Source organism: Mobula birostris, chromosome 13 (assembly GCF_030028105.1).
Source record: "Mobula birostris isolate sMobBir1 chromosome 13, sMobBir1.hap1, whole genome shotgun sequence".
NCBI lineage: Eukaryota > Metazoa > Chordata > Chondrichthyes > Myliobatiformes > Myliobatidae > Mobula > Mobula birostris.
Genome location: NC_092382.1, coordinates 20,776,377 through 20,798,602, shown reverse-complemented (window position 1 = coordinate 20,798,602; position 22,226 = coordinate 20,776,377). Strand labels below are relative to the sequence as shown.

The 22,226-nt window shown below is 44.7% G+C and overlaps 1 protein-coding gene across 1 annotated transcript in view; it reads right to left on the bottom strand.

Moving 5' to 3' along the window:
- The window catches only part of LOC140208557 (uncharacterized), a 28,255-nt gene that overhangs the window by 2,093 nt on the left and 3,936 nt on the right, over nucleotides 1-22,226 (bottom strand). The window contains 2 exon segments of the mRNA XM_072277305.1: nucleotides 14,893-14,896; nucleotides 16,969-18,635. Of these exon segments, the coding sequence (XP_072133406.1) occupies nucleotides 14,893-14,896; nucleotides 16,969-18,257 (1,293 nt within the window). The 5' untranslated portion in view covers nucleotides 18,258-18,635.

Sequence of the window (22,226 nt, the reverse complement as noted above, 5' to 3'; positions counted from 1 at the left end):
CAGTGTGAATTCGCTGATGTCTCTGTAGGATGGATGAATCAGTGTATCTCTTCCCACAGACTGAGCAGGTGAATGGCTTCTCCCCAGTTTGAACTCGCTGGTGAGCCATTAGGTTAGATGACTGAGTGAATCCTTTTTCCTTTCCCAGAAATTCAGCAGATGACCAGCCTCTACCCAATGTGAACTGACTGGTGTGTCCGCAGGTGGGAAGACCGACTGAATCCTTTCTCACACACAGAACAGATGAATGGCCTTGCCCAGTGTGAACTTGCTGATATACCTTCAATTGAGATAACCGAGTGAATCCATTCCCACTATCTGAGCAGGTGAACGGCCTTTCCCTTGGAAAGTTATGGGCATGTCAGTCGGTCAGAAGACTGAGAGAATACCTTCCCACAGTCTGAACAGGAACGATGGTCGATCCCTTGCTCCAGTTCTTAAATATCTTGACAGGGACAGCAAAACTGGCGTGCCGTGTTTGAGATTGCTGGAGGCAAATTCCTTCTCGTTTTTAACCTGTAAAAAGATTTACAAAATCCATCAATTGGTGTAGGACAACATTTCAGATGAGATTACTTGAGTTGCCAAGGTTTGATCTGATATCACACTGTTACAGTGAGGTTCAACCCAAGTTGGACAGAGAAATCATCTTCTGCATGGGCACAGTGCTGGTATCTGGAGTGACCATCAAATTCTCTGATGCTCTTCCTGTCTCTATAAGAATGGGGCATTTCTGCCATCTCCAATCTGTGACCTGGCTCAGTTTGACTCTCTCCATTGGTATTATTCCCTGTTCCTGCTGAGCCCCATGGATGCCTGGCCCCACAGTAACTGAAACACCCTCTCACAAATAGTCTTTCTTGACATGCATCTGGGATTTTCTTTTATGTATTATTAACTTAAAGTGCCACAGTTTTAACGCCATATAAAAAATTCCTGCTGAGATGAATGGTTGGTCCACACAGCTGTTAAAAGGACTTGGAGTGAATTTTTGTATTATTTCAGGTTCTTGTCACAGTCACAGAAAATTACAACACAGAAACAGGCCCTTTGGGCCATCTGGTTTGTGCTGAACTATTTAAACTGCCCACTTCCATACCCCTACCATCCATGTACCTATGCAAACCTCTTAAATGTTGAAATTGAGCTCGCATGCACCACTTGTGCTGGCTGCTCATTCCACACCCGGATGACCGTCTGTGTGAAGAAGTTTCCCCTCATGTGCGCCTAATATCTCACCTTTCACCCTTAACCCATGGCCTCTGGTTGTAGTACCGCCCAATCTCAGTAGAGAAAGCCAGCTTGCATTTACCCTATCTATACCCCTCTATCACAATCAAATCTCCCCTCGGTCTTCTACATTCTAAGGAATAAAGTCTTGACCTGCTCAATCTTTCCTTATAACCCAAGTCCTCCAGACCTGGCAAAATCCTTGTGAATCTTCTCTGAACTCTTTCAACCTCTTTTACATCTTCCTGTAGGTTGGTGACCAAAACCGCACACAATACTCCAAATTAGGCCTCACCAATGTCTTGTACAAAGTCAACAGAACATCCATCTATTGTTGTCAGTACTTTGGTTCAAAAAGGCCAACGTGCCAAAATCTTTCTTTCCATCCCTATCTAACTGTGACACCACTTTCAGTGAAATACAGACCTGTATTCTCAGATGCCTTTCTTCTACAGCAATCCTCAGTGCCCTAACATTCACTGTGTAAGACCTAGGTCCAACCAAAATGCAACACCTCACACTTGTCTCCATTAAATTCCATTTTGCATTTCTTATCCCATTATTCCAGCTGATCCAGATTGCACTGCAAGCCATGATAGTCTTCCTTGCTGTTCACGACACCACTAATCTTGGTGTGATCCACAAATTTGCTGATCCAGTTAACCACACTATCAACCAGATTACTGATATAGATGACACACAATAACAGATACAGCACTGATCCCTGTGGCAAACCACTAGTCACAGGCCTCCAGTCAGAGAGGCAACCATGTGCTACCACACTCTGGCTTCTCCCAAAGACAGTGACTCACCCAATTTACTATCTCATCTTGAATGCTGAGTGACTGAACCTTCTTGACCAATCTCCCATATGAGACTTTGCCCAGTGCCTTGCTAAAGTCCATGTAGACAACATCCACTGCCTTGCCTTCAACCACTTTCCTCATAACCTCCTCAAGAGACTCTATAAGATTGGATAGACATGACCTACCGTGCACAAAGCCATGCTGTCTATCCTTTATCAGTCCACACCTATCCAAATACTTACAGTATATATCCGGTTCCTGCACATACATTCCAATAACTTACCCAAAACCTGTTGGGAAACTTTCAGAAACCAAAAGCAGACAACTAAAAAAAAAAGTCAGGTGAGCTCAGGGCATGGAATCATGATACTGTTGTCATTCATGCGTCTTGGTAGCACCCAACAGTCTGAGGCATTTAGAGGAACAAAATATCCTGGCCTCAATATCTCTTGAAAAGCAAGGTTCCCTGCACCTGTAACTTTTCAACTTTTATTTTAGCAGGCATGTATAAACTCTACATCCTCAAAATTTCACTTCTGAAGGCCTCCCACTTACCAAGTACTCCTTTGCCAGAAAGCAGCCTGTTCCAAACCACACTTGTCAGAGCCTTTCTCATACCATCAAAATTGACCTTTCTCCAATTTAGAATCTCAACCCGTGGTGCACACCTCTCGTTTTCCATATTTACTTTGAATCTCATGGCATTATGATCACTAATTTCTGTCACCAGCCCTGGATCATTTCCTAACAGCTTACTGCACACTTCTACGTCAGGAATTCAAATTACAGATTAAGGGCACATTTGACAAACTCTACTCCATCTAGTCCTTTTGCTGTATGGGAGTCCCAGTCAATATATGGAAAGTTAAAATCACTTACTGGAACAACCTTTGCATCTTGGCATGGTGCAATCTCTCTACAAATTTATTCCTCTAAATCCCTCAAACTGTTGGATGCAACCAAGTCCCCACAATGGATACAACTTCATAATTCCCTGTCCTGAGCTCATCTGGCTTTCCTACGATGCTTCTTGCATTGTGATATACACAGCTCAGCACATTCATCGCACCATGCTCAACCATTTGATTGCTGACTCTGTCTGAGGTCTGAACAACATCTGACTGATGTCAAGAAAACAAACTCTCGCTCATTGTCACAAAAACAAAGGAGCCGATTGTGGACTACAGCAGGAATGGAGACAGGCTAACCCCTATTGACATCAATGGATCTGGGGTTAAGACGGTGAACAGCTTTAAGTTCCTCAGCATAAACATCTCCGAGGATCTCACATATAACCATATAACAATTACAGCATGGAAACAGGCAATCTCAGCCCTTCTAGTCCATGCTGAATGCTTACTCTCACCTAGTCCCACCAACCTGCACTCAGCCCATAACCCTCCATTCCTTTCCTGTCCATACAGCTATCCAATTTTACTTTAAATGACAATATCGAGCCTGCCTCTACCACTTCTGCTGGAAGCTCATTCCACACAGCTACCACACTCTACCACTCCCCTCATGTTACCCCTAAACTTCTGCCCCCTAACTCTCAACTCATGTCCTCTTGTTTGAATCTCACCTACTCTCAATGGAAAAAGCCTATACACGTCAACTCTATCTATCCCCCTCATAATTTTAAATACCTCTGTCAAGACCCCCCTCAACCTTCTACGCCCCAAAAAAATAAAGACCCAACTTGTTCAACCTTTCTCTGTAACTGAGGTGCTGAAACCCAGGTAACATTCTAGTAAATCTCTGTATTCTCTCTATTTTGTTGACATCTTTCCGATTATTCGGTGACCAGAACTGTACACAATACTCCAAATTTGGCCTTACCAATGCCTTGTACAATTTTAACATTACATTCCAGCTCCTATACTCAATGCTCTGATTTATGAAGGCCAGCACACCAAAAGCTTTCTTCACCACCCTATCCACATGAGATTCCACCTTCAGGGAATGATGCACCATTACTCCCAGATCCCTCTGTTCTACTGCATTCTTCAATGCCCTACCATTTACCATGTATGTCCTATTTTGATTATCCTACCAAAATGTAGCATCTCACACTCACCAGCATTAAACTCCATTTGCCATCTTTCATGTACATGGTCTGTACATACCGGCTGTGTTGTGAAAAGAGCACAGCAGCACTTCTTTCACCGCAGATAGTTGAAGAAGTTGGGGATGGGGCCCAAAATCCAAAGGTCTTTCTACAGGGACACACAATTGAGAGCATCCTGACTGGCTGCATCACTGCCTGGTATGGGAACTGTACTTCCCTTAATCGCAGGAACCTGCAGAGAGTGGTGCAGACAGCCCAGCACATCTGTAGATGTGAACTTCCCACTATTCAGGACATTTACAGAGACAGGTGTGTAAAAGGGGCCCAAAGGATATTAGGGACCCAATTCACCACAACCACAAACTGTTCCTGCTGCTCCCATCCAGGAAACGGTACCACAGCAAAGGGACCAACAGGCTCCGGGACATCATCTTCTACCAGGCCATCAGACTGATTAATTCATGCTGATACAATTGTAAACTATGTTATATCGACTGTCCTATGTATAAACTATCTGTTATAAATTACTGTGAATTGCACTTTTAACATTTAGATGGAGATGTAAAGATTTCTACTCCTCATGTATATGAAGGACGTATGTAATAAAGTCAATTCAATTCAATTCACCCTCTCCACTATCTGTTCTGTCATTCTGGCTCCCATTTCCCCTACAACTTATTTTAACCACACCCCCCCCTCTCCCCACACTAGCACTAGCGAGCCTTACCACTGGGATATTAGTCCCCTCTTGTTCTGTTCCCCTCACTAACAAATCCCCTATCACCCCTTTGACTTTTCTCTGCCAGGTAATCTCAACAGTTTCTAAAGTGCTCCACCTGTTGTTGTGGGGGATGGACACAAGAGTACTCTGCGATGGCTATTTAACCTCATTCCCCTTCCTGACTCTCACCCAGTTTCCTGTGTCCTGCACCTTGGGTGTAACTCACCTCTCTTCATGTCATATCTATCACCCCCTCCAACTCCTGGATGATCCAGAATTCATCCATTTCAAGTTCCAACTCCTTAAACTGCAGGGTTACAAGCTGCAGCTGGATGCACATCTTGTACGTCATGGCATCAGGGACACCGGAGCTCTCCCCACCTTCCCACCAATCTCCCCCCAAATTTGTAATGACCAGTGTGCACATAAAGCTTGTATTATGCAATTTTTCCACATGTGCACAGTGAATTTTATATAGAGAGGTATTCATTTTAACAGCTATCAAATCACTGTCTATAAGAACTTTGATCTCCTCTGGGTTTGTTTAAGTTCATCTGCACTCTCACACAACCTAAGTTGCAGGCCTGTAACAGGTAATGATGGATTTTCTTGCCAGAGCTTTTGCACACAGTCCATGTGTCATTTGCTTGCTAAATGACGCTTAAAAGTCAGATTTCCAAATATCACTCCACTTCTTCCCACTTGCAAATTCTCCAGTAACTTTTGCATCACCACAATACACACAGGTAACACCAGTTTCTGTATTGTACATAAATATTTCCCCTGAACCCTCCCCCAGGTGACTGACGGTGGTGAACTCAGTGATGGCAATGCCAATGAATATGAAGGGAAGGGCAGTAGTCTGTCTCATTGGAGTCTGGCACATTTGTGATGTGAAAGCTACTTGTTGCCCAGGGCAAAGGTGTTTGATATCATTATGTACCCAGAGAGAGTGGGACAAAACATGTTCTCACGGGTAGAAAGTCCAGAACAAGAGGGGGTGGAACAAGCAACAGACACAAAATGCTGGGGGAACTCAGCAGGCCAGGCAGCATCTATGGAAAAGAGTACTAATGCTGAGTTCCTCCAGCAATTTGTGTGTGTTGCTCGGATTTCCAGCATCTGCAGATTTTCTCTTGTTTGTGACTGGAGGCAGAACAAAGGTGATTTTCACAACAGCTGATGTAAAAGATTTTGTTCCCTTTCTCCGAGTTCCCGATCCTTGCATTTAGACAGCTGGAGCTCAGCTCTGTCTGAGAGACCCATCGGTTCCCATTCCCTCATCAGCCGGAAGCTCCCCGGGGCCCGTGTACGGATGGTGGGGCTGAGAGAGAGGGAAGAGAGCAGGACTGTCCCGGGATTGCGGGTCACGGAGTCCGGAGTCACAGCAACTACCCGAAGTCGGTGTTGAAAACGCCGCCCGGTGAGACCCCCAACCCGGAGACCCCTTCTCACCTCAACCGATCATCCGGGGCCTTTTGTGCCCCGCGCGCTGGTGAGCTCGAGCTTGGTCGGTTTAACGGCCGGGCTACTAATCACGTGACCAGACCCTCCCCCACCGCTGTCAACAGAGGAGTCACGCGCTGCGCTATTCCCAATGGTGCGAGGCGATGTCAATCACTGCTTCCAGCCAATAGCAAAGGCGGACTAACCGAGAGGGCGTTACCCCCGCTGACTCCGTCTCCCGAACTTTCCGTCACGGCGGGACAACCGTCAAAGTAAATGTCCGCTTTCTGATTTATTTCCATTTCCCTCCGAGGGAAGTTGGGGCGTTTGTGAAGCGTCTCCTGCGGCCGGAGTCTGATGTGTCGGTGAGAGGTAGGAGGAGACCGCTCGGCCCGTCGGTTTGATGCCGGTTCCCCGGGGAGGGAGAGGATGAAGACGGTGAGAGAGGGGGCGGACAGGATGTTTGTCCCGGTGGGGACAGGAGGGGCTCATCTGTGGAAATGTCTGAGCCCACGGTGGTGGCGATTCACCACATTGGGGGGCAAACACCGGCAGACTGTTGCCCTGCAAGCGGGGCCGATGGTCCGGGCAAAGTGACAATTATTTGTGTTTTGTTGAGACTGTACCGGGAATATGGTGTAAAATCCCGCTCCCCACACTAACACGGGTCACACAGACCAAAGAACAAACTGCCGGAGGAACTCAGTGGGTCGGGCAGCATCTGTGGAGGGAAATGGACCGTCAACATTTCGGGCCGAGACCCTCCCTCTGGACTGAGAGTGGACGGGAAATAGTCCGAGAAAAGAGGTGAGGGGTAGGGATGGGGCAAGAGCTGGGGAGTGAGAGGTGGATCCAGGTGAGGGGGAGGTGGGAAGGTGGAAATAGTGACGGGGGTGGGAGGTGAGTGGTTGGGGCAACACGGGGCTGCAGAAGATGGAAATTAATTCCATAGAGGATTAACAAAGAGATTAGAGAGTATTTGTTATAGAGAGTGCAATGAAGATTCACCAGACTGAGCCCTGGTTGTTCCCCCTTCCTCAATGAAGCAGATGTTTCCAGTTGGGTGGCTGGATATTGGTTGTGGCAAATCACCGTGTGAGACGCGGGGATGATGTTTGAGATTCTCGGGGTGGGTAAGTGGCAGATTCAGCTGTGTGGCCTTGCCTGTGATGTTGGTTCACAGTTGCTTACCGAGGTAAAATGGACCCAGGGTTCACGCTGCCTGGGTTTGTGGGGTCATAAGTGAATATTCCTGTTCTGGGATCAGATGTTTGGTGCTGGAGTTGGATTCGAAGCAATGACTGTTAATCTGAGGAGAGAACAAGTTCCCATTCCATCCTCACAGGGAGAGGCAGTGATTAAAAGGGCTGTTCTGTGTTTACAACAGTAAAAATGGACCCGAGGTTTCAGGGCTCAATCTGTGTTTAGAAATTCCTCCTCACTGTCACCTGTCTATCAGGCAGTGGAAATTCGACAGAAGCTCAAGAAGCTGGGGATCTGTACTAAAAACGGAAAATGTTTGAAGTCATTCTGACGAAAGGTTGTGGACCTGAATTGTTAATTTTGTTCCTCTCCCCACAGTTGCTCCTCACTTGCTGAGTGTTTATAGTAATTCCGGGTTCGTTTTATTAAATTCACCCTGGAATGGTTAAAGTGTCCTGGAAATGGACCTGTGCACAGGCGCTCGTTCAGTGATAGCTGAACACTGAAAAAACACAGTTTCTTCCCTGTCAATTATTCTGATACCAATCTGCCTGTTATTCCTGGAGATGCTTTCAGTACATTTGCTGCTAACAAGATTCACAAATAATCTCAGGAATGATGGGCTTTATGTATGAGGAGCATTTGTTAGCCCTGTGTTCAGTGGAGTTGTGGGAGATGGTGGTAAACTTACTGAATACTGGAAAGATTGGATACACTGGACATGGAGAGGATGTTTCCACTAATTAGAGAGTCTGTCATCTGACAGCACAGCCTCAGAATAAAGAAGCTTCCCTTTCAAACCGCGATGAAGATGGGTGACTCGTCAGTGGAATTAGTGGCCACAGATGGTGATGGAGGCTGTCATTGAGTGTATTCATGCAGAGATTAATTTCTTCTTGGGAGCTAGCATCAGGATAACAGGAGGAAGGCAGGAATATGGAGTGGTGGGGTCATCATATGAAGAAAGATCAAATGCGATAACCCTTTCATTTAGAGAATCGAGGACTGAGAGGTGAACACATTGAAATGCACAACATCATTACCGGCTGAACCAGGGATCCCAGTCTCTGAAAAAGGGGGTGGACTGTCCAGGACTGAGATGAGGGGAAATGTCTCCTCTCCAAGGGTGGTGAATGTCTGTAAATCCCCACCACAGAGGGTGGTGAAGACTCAGTGATTGTCCTCACATAAAACAGAGGCCGGCAGATGTGTGGAGACCGAAAGTATCGAGGAAATGAGGATCGGGCAGAAACATGTGGCTGAGATGGGAGAGCAGCCATCATCTTAGAGGAGCTGAATGGCCACCTCCTGTTTCTCACTTGATGTTTCAGTGTTCCTGTCCAGTGAGGCTGGAGGAATGTGAATAGAAATGAGTGTTTACAAACATGGACGGATTTAAATGAAACCTGCATATTTCCGGTTTGGGTCTGAATTGTGTGTTGGACGAGGATGGGAATCGAGCCCGTGACTCTGTGACCTTGGGGTGGAGGGAAAGGGACAGGGACGATTTGGAGGGAAGAAGTAAAAATGTATCTGGTGTAAATATGGAATGATGTGGGAAATGTGGCGGATGGTTCGGGCAGCGTGTGAGGGGCGAAGAGCAGAGTCACCGGATCAGGTGGGAGACCCTCCACCAGCACATGATCCCGTTTCCTGTTCACGTTTTCCTGCAGATCTGCAGCATCTGCCGGTCACTGCTGGAGTGTACGTGTAACTTCATCTTTCGCCCGTTCAGACAAGGCAGTGAGATCCGGATCTGTCATGTCCTCTCGTTGTGGGTGGACAATGTTTTATTCTGCAATATTTTCAGCATGTTTCCATATTACCACATAACAATTACAGCACGGAAACAGGCCATCTCGGCCCTTCTAGCCCGTGCCAAATGCTTACTCTCACCAAGTCCCAGACCTCAGACCATAACTACTGGGCCGAGGCCTGGGACTAGGCCTCATTCCACTGTTTTTACCTGCTGAAGGGCAGCCAATGTTTCTGGGTGTCTGACCCATTCATATGAGAACTTAGCCTTTTGTATTTATCTGAGCTTTTCATAAATGTGTACAGTTTAGTTCAGCTTCACTCCAGAATTTCCAAAGCAACAACCCAGTCAGTCAAATAGTTCCACACAATTAAAGTAGTTTACAGTATTACATTTTAATTTTATTTTGTATTACTTATATAATTTAACTATTTAATATGTATATTCTTATTTTAAATCAAAGGTAAAAATCTATTGTTATGAATTAAATTCTGTTGCTGCTGTAGAGACAACAAATTACATAAGATCAGCCAGTGCTATTAAACCTGATTCTGATAATTGGTCTGGGAGACCCACCACCGGTCACCTGATCCCAGTTACCGCAGATCGTAATGCGAGATTGAAGCCTTTTCTATTTATTGGTGTTCATCAGTTCAGTTAACTTTCCCTCTGTGGTTCCAAAGCAGAAGCTCAGTCTGTCTAATATTTCCACACAATTAAAATGGGGACTTATCATGTACTGAGCTACAGCTGCAGAGAAAGTGCAGTGCAGATAGACATATGGGGCAGGGTCACGTCGAGTTACATTGTGAGGTCGAGTCCATTTTATTGGACTGGAGACCATTAATTTGGCCTAGAACTGCAGACAGGAAGCTGTCCATGAGCCTGGTGGTACGCGCTTTAAGGCTTTTGCATCTCTTCCCCGATGGAGGTTTGGGTTTGCAGCAATAATGTCCAAAGTTGTGGGCATCTTTGAGTACAAGGCCTGCTTTCCCGAGGCAGGGGAAGTGTAGGAAGAGTCCATAGAGGGGAGGCTTGTTTCTATGATGTTTCCAGATGAGACCAAAGTTCTCTGCAGTTCCTTGCAGTCATGGGCAGAGCTTTAGCCATACGAAGTTGTGAAGTATCGACAAGAAGCTCAGAGACCTGGGCCTTCACCCTGCCTTGTGTAGCTGGATCCTGGACTTCCTGTCAGATGGCTGGCAGGTGGTAAGAGAGGGATCCCTCACCTCTGTCTCTTTGACCCTCAGCACACATGCCCCACAGGCTTGAATCCTTGGCCCCCTCCTTTACTCTCTGTGCACCCATGACTTGTGTCACCACCCACAGCTCCAATCTGTTAATTAAATTTGCTGATGACACTACATTGATTGGCCTAATCCCAAATAATAACTTTCAATTGATCAAATGCTTCCTGACAAGTCTCGGTCCAAACAAACTTTTCACCCTTCTTCAGGAGATTAGTCAGAGGAAGAGCGATATCAGGAAAGTTCTTACACAACTTACGATAATATCCAACCATTCCCAGAAACCTTCCAAGAGCCTTCTTACCAGTCTGTCACAAAAACTGTGGGTCAACTGTCTAAGAAAAATAACAAGATGGCTTGAGTGGCAAAAATAGATTGTGGTGCTTTTATTTACAAAAATAGTGGAGAAACAAAAACTTGGATGTCCACATGAAAACAAGAAATTTTTTAAAAAAAAATACTATATTATATATATATATATATATATATATATATATATATACACACACACACACAGCTTGCAATTGTCACTTGTCTGGTTAACAGCCACCCTCAGACTAAACAGAAAAAAAAACGACCCAAAGCCTTGGTAACCTGAGGCTTATAACAGCTAAGCCAATCCCCCGAGACTAACCAAAAGCTAATTAACTCAATTATCTTCCATTTCACACAATCTGAAACTCTACCACCAGTTCTCACAATAAACACATATACTTCATCACAGGATTCACCATTTCCCGGTTAAATAACTTGTATAAACCCCAAAACTTTACCACAAGATGAGTAATTAGGTAACATAACCCTTGTCCCAGGTAAAGATGGTATCCTCCACCATCAGCACACCTGTGCAGGTTGCTGCTGCCTCTATATAAGACAGCTCTATGCAGCAGCTCTGTTTCAGACCCAGTGACTGTGGAGGAGAGAGACGTCAGATTATCATGACACTTCAGCAAAACACTTATTGGAAAGATGACTATGAATAAATTCACCTGAGATAATAAAGCTGTGACATAGTGTGTTTCTTTTTTTCATACCTATTACTGCTGGGGATGAGTGTAAAATTGTGACTGTTGATTTATTGTGACGCGTGCACTCACCACAATAACAGAGGGAATAATGTGTGTGGATGACCCTTTGAGTGTTTTACTGAGTGTGCCATGAGACATCTGTAATCAGTGACGGGCCTTCATCACACAGTCAGAATAGGAACTTCAGAAATGGCCTGGATTTTGCCTGCACAGGAGCCAACTTGCCTTGACCTACAACACAGCCAAGACAGATCACAGTGGCATGGCCAAATTCACTCTTAGCTAAGTCAACTGTAAGGTTGGCCCTGGAAAGCCTGTCAAACAGCTTTTCAGCAGAGATATGCTCTTCCCAAGTGTCACTCCCTGTGACTAAGTCATCAATATAGGCATCTGTGTGTCCTAACCCTTGAATTACAGAATTAATCATTCTCTGGAACGTTCCTGGAGCATATTTCATTACAAATGGCGAAACATTGTATTCATACAACCCAGAAGGTGTCACAAATGCAGAAATTTCTCTACCTCAGTCCGTCAATGGAACACACCACACCCTTTCAACAGATCAATCTTTGTAAGAAATTACCTTTTCCAACCTTATCAATGCAATCATCCACCCTAGGGATAGGATAGGCATCTGTTTTTGTTACTGCATTTACCTTCCTATAATCAGTGCAAAATCTAACACTACCGTCAAGTTTGGGCACAATAACGCAGGGTGAGCTCCAATTTGATGTTGAAGGCCTGATAATACCATTTTCAGCATATATTAAATTTCTTGCTCAGCCAATTTACACTTTTCTACATTCATGCGATATGGGTGTTGTTTAATCGGTTTGGCTTGACCAATATCTACGTCATGTACTGCGACCGTGGTTTGCTTGGGAACATTGGGAAATAAAACTTTAAAACTCAGAATTAATTCCTTCAGCTGTTGTTGTTGCTTTGGCTGCAGATGAGCCAACTTGTTGTCCACGTTTTTGAGAACGACCGAGTTCATTAGCCTAACTGGGACCATGTTTGGCTTGTGAAAAGTCTCAGACGAGTCAATTGTTTCATTCTCAGGGCTGTCAAATTTATATGTTTGACAACACTCACCGATGGTGCCTGCTTGCCAGAATAAGGCTTTATCATATTGATGTGTACCACCTGTGTTAGTTTACGTCAGTCATGTGTTTTAATAACATAATTCACATCATTAATTTGAGAGACTATTTCATACAGTCCATTGAATTTCGCTTGAAGTAGAATCGTCAACATTGGAGATAAGGCAAGCACATTATCCCCCACCTTGTATTTTCTTTTGTTTTGGTCCGCTTATCAAACCAACACTTCACTTTGTTTTGAGAAATCTAAGTTTTGTCTCGCTAGACTACAGGCCTGGTGTAGTTTATTTTTGAACTTCAAAACACAGTCTAACAAGTTAACATATACATCCCCATCAATCCACTGTTCCTTTAACAAGGTCAAAGGTCCCCTCACTCTATGACCAAATACAAGTTCAAATGGACTAAAGCCCAGTGATTCCTGTACCAACTCTCTTAAGCCTGATTTATACTTGTGCGTCAAGTGTACGCCATAGGCACTATGTACCCTACGCCGTCCCCACGCTGTACCCTACGCCACAGGGTAACGTGAACCTCCTCAAAAAAGTAACTCACGCGTCGCGGCGATGCAGACCGCAACAACTGTGATTGGTTCGCTTGGTAGCATTGCATTTCCGGTTGCTTTTCTCCGCCATGTCTGTACACTGATGCAAAATAAATGGTTGGAGACAATGAACCAAATCGTCAAATCTACCTGCCGACATCCGAAAATATTTGAAATGCATTTACTCGTCCATGTCTCTCACGAAGAAGCTCAACAGTGTCAGAGAAACCCCACCGCCAACTTGCGTTTTGGTGGTGAAGTGCAGAGCGATGCAGACACAACTACGCATGCTCGCTACAGCGTAGGGCTACGCAAAAATTAAATCAGGCCTATGGTGTAGGATACAGCGTATCCCGAATGCACAAGTATAAATCAACCTTTACGGTGAACAAAATCAAATGTATTCCTTCATCCCGTTTTTTTTTCATTTTCAACACAGTATGTCTTAATCATTGTTTTGAGGGTAGAATGAAATCTTTCTAAAGCCCCTTGTGATTCTGGATGGTACGCAGACGATGTAATTTGTTTAGCTCCCAGTTCATAAACTACCTGCTGGAATAATCCAGATGTAAAATTACTTCCTTGATCAGACTAGATTTCTTAAGGCAAACCAAATAAAGTAAAAAACTTGTTAGAGCCTTCGCCAGTTTTAGCTTTAATATTTCTGAGAGGTATTGCCTCTGGGAATCTGGATGCAGTACACATAATAGTTAGCAAATACTGATGGACAGCTTTAGTCTTTGGCAATGGGCCAACACAATCCACTATAAATTTGGAACAGGGTTCTCCGAATGCAGGTATAGGCCGGAGTGGGGTCACTGGGGTGACCTCATTAGGTTTACCCACAACTTGACAAGTGTGACAGGATCTGCAAAAGGTCACAACATCTTTCCTCAAATTAGGCCAGAAAAATTCTCTCATAATCCTGTTTACAGTTTTATTCTCTCCAAAATGGCCACCTAAGGGCATACTGTGGGCCAAAGTTAAAATTTCAGTCCAATAAAATTCAGGAACTACAACTTGGTGAATAATTGTCCATTCCTCACTCGCAGGTATAGCAGGTGGCCTCCACTTCCTCATTAACACTCCATCCTTGAGATAATACCCTACTGACATTTTCTTAATCTCATCATCTGAGAGAGATGTTTCTTATAAAGCTTCAATCTCAGGGTCTCGGTTCTGTTCTGCTATAAACTCCTTCCTAGACAGGGATAAATCTTTCTCATCAGACTTACTACCTGAATCCTGTTGGAACAATGAAGGCTGAAAGGTCCCTGACAAGTCATCATAACCTGAATCCTGGTCAACCTGATTTTGGCAATCAGAGGTATCAGAATCATGCTGCACAGAACCGTCTGCATTGGCAGACTTTTTAGCCATACTTTGAGTTACTGTGACAAATGTTAAAATCCATCTGTGGGTCGTCAGTGGTTGGCTTAGTTGTCAACTGCACTGCAGGAACAACTTTACCATCTGCCAGGTCATTCCCTAACAGCAAAGTAACAGCTTCCACCGGTAAACTGGAGCATAATCCGATCCTAACAGGTCCCGAAACAAACCCTGACTGTAAAGTTACCTTGTGCAATGGCACAGAAACAATGCTGCCCCCAATGCCTTTAATAAGATTTACCTCACCAGTGTCAGTCTCATCACCGAACTAATATAAGTGACTGAGAAGTCCCAGTATCTCGAAGAATTTTCACTGGTAGCGGTGTTGACCCTTCCATTACTAATACAAACCCATCTGACATAAAATGATCGAATCCCTTCTTAACTCAGTCAGACCTCTCAGTCCTTAACTGAGCCTCAACAGAATGTTCAGAACCCTGTGGGTTTATAGGTGCTTCAACATACTGATCACAGGCATGTGGGACTGCCTCCTTTTCCTTCTTCAGGACAGAACAATTAGCCACCATATGACCAGCTTTCTTACAATAGTAACAAGGAAGACCAGAATATTTCTCCTTCAACTGCTTCCCTTCATCCTTAGTCTTGTCACTAGTCCCAGCTTTAATTTCTGGTTTACCCTGGTTATCCCTGCTACTCTTTTGGAAGCTCTTATTCTGGGTGAACTTAACCTTATGAGTTAAAGCAAACTTATCTGCTAATCTAGCAGACTCCTGCAAAGTGGCAGCATCCTTTTCATTTAATTACATCTTTATGTCATCAGGGACACACATTTTGAATTCGTCAATTAAAACCAACTCTTTCAAGCTGTTAAAATCATCATTTACATTTTTATATGTGCACCAGCGGTCAAAATACACAAACTTCTCATAAGCAAATTCCATATTAGTCCTGTTCACAGATTTCCTCAAATTTCTAAACTTTTGCCTGTATGCTTCTGGGACCAACTCGTAAGCTTTGAGCACAGCCTATTTCCCATGTCATAATCAGCTGCTTCATCAACTGTCAAAGCAGAATAGGCTTGCTGAGCCTTCCCCTTAATTACTCTTTGTAAGAGAATAGGCCAACCCTCTTTTGGCCATTTTAAACCCTGAGCAACCTTCTCAAAATACTGAAAGTATTTATCAACCTCTGCCTCGTCAAATGGAGGTACCAATTTAACTTCCCGACTGGCCTCAAACTTATCGCCAGAGTCTAACGCTAGACCCCTTTGCTGCAATCTCTCTATCTTTTCCAGCTCGAACAGCCTCTGTCCTTCTGCTTCCTTCCTGTTTTTCTGCCTCTTCTCTCTGTTTTCCTGCCTTTGCAGCCTCAACCTGCCTCTGCCTTTCCACAGCCTCCATCTTTAATTTTTCTAACTTGTACGGGAGCCCAAGCTCACTAGGTTTACTTTCAGGAAACACCTCCAACTCCTCCACTTTAAACACACCCTCATATACATAATGTTCAGCTATTATCCTCTGCATCTGTGACCTCCTCATTGTCGATTTCACCTTAGCAAGTTTTAACCTTTTAGCAATACTCAACAATTCAATCCTTCTGGTGTCCTTTAATGCCTCAGAGGTTGGTGCTTCCAGAAATCTATCAACATCCATTGCTGCTGATTTTCCACACACAAATAAATCAAAAGGGATTTCTCCAATGAAATCGATAATTAATCTATACGCCTCCAAATCTTTTCCTATATCGGATGCAGGCCCCAATTTTGTCCCTGTAACGCTTTAGAAATGAGTCCTAAACAAAAGTGAACAGTGTTATGTGTATATATGTGGGTAAATATAACTCAAGGCTTGGAGTGTTCAGATGGTAAACTATGAAAGTTCAGTTCAACCACAGAATAGTTGAGGAGAGAGGGATATTTGCAATCCAGGGTGAATGTTGAGAGAAGGCAATAACGTTGAATTCCACAGCATCCATGGTGGTAAAACGAGAGAACAGTCGCTGTAGATTTTATCCATCGTTGTTCCAAATCCACATACAAATTATCACCAAAAGTGACTTTTCACAAGGGGTATCGTCTTCAAGTGAATTTCCACACCACACCCAGGCAAGGGTTAACACATAAGTGGTCTTCACAGGATACCCCAAATCAGATCCACTCCTATGGATCAAATGAGGTGACAACCACACATTCAACGTATGTTGAATCAATAATTGACCCACCCTTGTGGGCAGAGGAAAGTTCGAAACAGTGACCCTTGGCCACTGGTTCCCTTGTTCCGATCCTTCCATTTTTCCTCCTTCATCTCCGTCTGACTCTGAGTGTCTGTGTCCTCGGTTAAAACTAAACAAGCTGTGAGTGATGTGAACAAGATGCAAGTCAGACTGATTTCCATTCTTACTCTTTCTCTCTCTCTCAGAATGACAGTCCACAGCAAACAAAATCTAGGGATTCATAACAATGGCCACTCCCCATTGTGAACTGACTGGTGTGCCAATAGGTGGGATGACTGAGTGAATCCTTGCCCACATTCTGAGCAGGTGAACGGCTTCTCCCCAGTGTGAACTCGCTGATGATTCTGTAGGGTGGATGACTGAGTGAATCTCTTCCCACAAACTGAGCAGGTGAACGGCTTCTCCCCAGTGTGAACTTGCTGATGTCTCTGTAGGGTGGATGACTGAGTGAATCCCTTCCCACATTCTAAGCAGGTGAACGGCTTCTCCCCAGTGTGAACTCGCTGATGACTCTGTAGGTGGGATGACTGAGTGAATCCCTTCCCACATTCTAAGCAGGTGAACGGCTTCTCCCCAGTGTGAACTTGCTGATGTCTCTGTAGGTAGGATGACCTAGTGAATCCCTTCCCACAGTCTGAGCAGGTGAACAGTTTCTCCCCAGTGTGAACTCGCTGATGACTCTGTAGGTCGGATGACCAAGTGAAACCCTTCCCACAGTCTGAACAGGTGAATGGCCTCTCTCCAGTGTGAACTGATTGGTGTGCCATTAGTTTGGACGACTGAGTGAATCCTTTCCCACATTCTGAGCAGGTGAATGGCCACTCCCCACTGTGAACTGACTGGTGTGCCAGTAGTTTGAATGACTGAGTGAATCCTTTCCCACATTCTGAGCAGGTGAACGGCTTCTCCCCAGTGTAAACTCGCTGATGACTCTGTAGTTGGGACAACTGAGTGAATCCCTTCCCACAGACTGAGCAGGTGAACGGCTTCTCCCCAGTGTGAACTCGCTGATGTGTCTGTAGGTTGGATGAGTGAGTGAATCTCTTCCCACAGACTGAGCAGGTGAACGGCTTCTCCCCAGTGTGAACTAGCTGATGACTCTGTAGGTGGGATAACTGAGGGAATCTCTTCCCACATTCTGAGCAGGTGAACGGCTTCTCCCCAGTGTGAACTCGCTGATGACTCTGTAGGTTGGATGATTGAGTGAATCCCTTCCCACAGACTGAGCAGGTGAACGGCTTCTCCCCAGTGTGAACTTGCTGATGTCTCTGTAGGGTGGATGACTGAGGGAATCCCTTCCCACAGACTGAGCAAGTGAACGGCTTCTCCCCAGTGTGAACACGCTGATGTCTCTGTAGGTGGGATGACTGAGTGAATCCTTTCCCACATTCTAAGCAGGTGAATGGTTTCTCCCCAGTGTGAACTCGCTGGTGTCTCTGTAGGGTGTAAGAGTGAGTGAATCTCTTCTCACAGACTGAGCAGGTGAACGGTTTCTCCCCAGTGTGAACTCGCTGGTGAGCCATTAGGTCAGATAACTAAGTGAATCCTTTCCCAGAAATTCAGCAGATGACCAGCCTCTGCCCAGTGTGAACTGATTGGTGAGTCCAAGGGTGGGAAGACTGACTGAATTCCTTCTCACACACAGAACAGATGAATGGCCTTGTCCGGTGTGAACTTGCTGATGTACCTTGAATTGAGATAACCGACTGAATCCATTCCCACTGTGTAAAATGACGGGAGTGCCAGTCCGTCAGATGATCGAGTGAATCCCTCCCCACAGTCTGAGCTGGAAGGATGGCCGATTGAATCCCTTGCTCCACTTCTTAAATATCCAGACAGAGACAGCAAAACTGGCGTGTTGTGTTTGAGATTCCTGGAGACAAATTCCTTCTCGTTTTAACCTGTAAGAAGATTTACAAAATCCATCAGTCGGTGTAGGACAACATTTCAGAAGAGATTACTTGAGTTGCCATGGTTTGATCTGGTATCACACAGTTACAGTGAGGTTCAACCCAAGTTGGAGAGAGAAATCATCTTCTGACTGGGCACAGTGCTGGTATCTGGAATGACCATCAATTCCCTGATGCTCTTCCTGTCTCTATCAGAATGGGGCATTTCTGCCGTCTCCAATCTGTGACTTGGCTCAGTTTGACTCTCTCCATTGGTATTATTCCCTGTTCCTGCTGAGCAGCATGGGTGCCTGGCCCCACAGTAACTGAAACAGTCTCACGCAAATAGTCTTTCTTGACATGCATCTGGGATTTTCTTTTATGTATTATTAACTTAAAGTGCCACAGTTTTAATGTCATATAAACAATTCCTGCTGAGATGAATGGTTGGTCTGCACAGCTGTTAAAAGGACTTGGAGTGAATTTTTGTATTATTTCAGGTTCTTGTCACAGTCACAGAAAATTACAACACAGAAACAGGCCCTTTGGACCATCTGGTTTGTGCTGAACTATTTAAACTACCCACTCCCATACCCCTACCATCCAGGTACCTATGCAAACCTCTTAAATGTTGAAATTGAGCTCGCATGCACCACTTGTGCTGGCTGCTCATTCCACACCCGGATGACCGTCTGTGTGAAGAAGTTTCCCCTCATGTGCGCCTAACATCTCACCTTTCACCCTTAACCCATGGCCTCTGGTTGTAGTACCGCCCAATCTCAGTGGTAAAAGCCAGCTTGCATTTACCTTATCTATATCCCTCATAATTGTCATATACTCCATCAAATCTCCACTCAATCTTCTACGTTCCAAGGAATAAAGTCCTGACCTGTTCCACCTTTCCCTTTCACCCAAGTCCTCCAGACCTGGCAACATCCTTGTGAATTTTCTCTGAACTCTTTCAACATCTCTTACATCTTTCCTGCACGTTGGTGACCAAAACTGCACACAATACTCCAAATTAGGCCTCACCATTGTCTTGTACAATGTCAACAAAACATCCGTCTCCTGTACTCAGTACTTTGGTTGATGAAGGCCAATTTGCCTAAGTCTTTCTTTCTGTCCCTATTTAACTGTGACACCACTTTCAGTGAATTATGGGCATGTATTCCCAGATCCCTTCCTTCTACAGCACTCCTCAGTGCCTGACCACTCACTGTGTAAGACCTTGGTCCCACCAAAATGCAACACCTCACACTTGTCTCCATTAAATTCCATTTTGCATTTCTTAACCCATTATTCTAGCTGATCCAGATTGCACTGCAAGCCATGACAGTCTTCCTCGCTGTCCACTACACCCCAATCTTGGTGTCATCCACAAATTTGCTGATCCAGCTAACCATGTTAACATTCAGATTACTGATACAGACGACAAACAACAACAGATCCAGCTCTGATCCCTGTGGCACACCGCTAGTCACAGGCCTCCGGTCAGAGAGGCAACCATCTACTGCCACACACTGGCTTCTCCCAAAGACAGTGACTCATCCAATTTACTATCTCATCTTGAATGCTGAGTGACTAAACCTTCTTGACCAGCCTCCCATATGAGACTTTGTCAAGTGCTTTTGCTAAGGTCCATGTAGACAACATCCACTGCCTTGCCTTCATCCAATTTCCTGATAACTCCCTCGAGAGACTCTATAAGATTGGTTAGACATGACCTACCGTGCACAAAGCCATGCTGCCTATCCTTAATCAGTCCACATCAATCCAAATACTTCTATATCTGGCTCCTGCACACACATTCCAATAACTTTCCCACTACTGATGGGCTCACCAACGTATAATTTCTAGTTTATTTTTAGAGCCTTTCTTGAACAGTGGAACAACATTGGCTGTTCTCCAATCCTCCAGTACCTCACCTGTCACAAACGATTATTTAAATATCTGTGCTTGGGCCCCGACAATTTCTGCACCTGTCTGCCGCAGAGTCCCAGGGAACAACTTGTCAGGCCCTGGGGATTGATCCACGCTAATTTGCATTAAGACAGCCAACACCTCCATCTCTGTAATCTGTACAGGGTCCATGAAGTTGATGCTGCTTTGCCTCACTTCTATAGACTCTGTGTCCATCTCCTGTGTAAATACAGATGCAGAAAAAAATCTCCCACATCTATTTAGTCTCCTCATATGGATTACCATTCTGATCTTCCAGAGGATTAATTTATTCCTTTGCAATCTTTCTGCTCTAAACATATCTGCAGAATCCCCGAGGATTCTCCTTCACCTTGTCTGCTGGGGCAACCTCATGCCTTCTTTTATTTCTTTCATAAGTGTTCACTTGAATTTCCTGTACTTCATAAGTATCCCATTTGTTCCAGTCTGCCTGTACCTGGTATGCACCTCTTTTTTATTGATCTGGGAGATGAAGCACAAAGGGCTGATAGAGCTGCATGGTGTGAGGTGGGGGTAAGGGGGGTTAAACTAAAGTTGCAGGGGGAATGGGAGCCTGAATAACAGAACAGATAGTGGAGGGGTTGTGGAGACAGTTGTTGTTCAGACCTCAGACAAAGACAGGAATGAAAAAGTTGAGCATGGTGCAGTGAATATGCTGAGCCCTGTACATTTCAATACAAGGAGCAGCGTAGGAAAGGCGAATGTGTTCAGGGCATGGATCAACACCTGGAATTTAGATACTAGGATCTGGCAACTGTGGACTGGGACAGGCTGCTTTATGGCAAAGGTTTGCCTATTAAATGGGAGGCCTTCAAAGCAAAATTTTGAAAGTACAAGGCGGGTATGTGCCTGTCAGAATAAAAGGTAAAGATAGAAACTGTAGAGAACCTCGGTTTTCAAGAGATATTGAGACCCTGGTGAAGCACAAAATGGAGTTGCAGAACAGGGATAGGCAGGTAGGTTCTTATGGAGTATAAGAAATGCAAGAGAACACATAAGAAATAAATCAGGATGGCTAAAAGAAAGCATGAGATTCCCCTCACAGAAAAGATGAAGGATAATCCTCAGGGATTCTGGAAATAGCTTAAGAGCAAAAGGATTGCAAGGCATAAAGTTGGTCCTCTGGAAGACCAGAATTGCAATCCACGTGTGGAAGCAAAGCAGATGGGGGAGATCTCAAATATATTTTTCATCCCATTTACTCAGGAGATGGACACAGGGTCTGCAGGAGTGTGGAAAAGCGGCATTAAAATCGTGGACCCTGTACAGAATAAAGAAGAGGAGATGTTTGCCATCCTGAGGCAGATTAGGGTGGATAAATCTCCGGGGCATGATAAGGTGCTCCCTCAAACCCTATGGGAGGCAAGTGCAAAAATTGTCGGGGCCCTAGCAGAGATAATTAAATCATCCTTAGTGACAGGGGATTATCAGAGGATTGTAGGATAGCCAAAGTTATTTCGCTGTTCAACATAGAACATAGAAATCTACAGCATATTCCAGGCCATTCAGCCCACAATATTCTGCCAACCATGTAACTTACTCTGGAAACTGCCTAGAATTTCCCTAGTACATAGACCTCTATTTTGCTAAGCTCCATGTACCTATCAAAGAGGCTGTTAATAGACCATCTTGTATCTGCCTCGA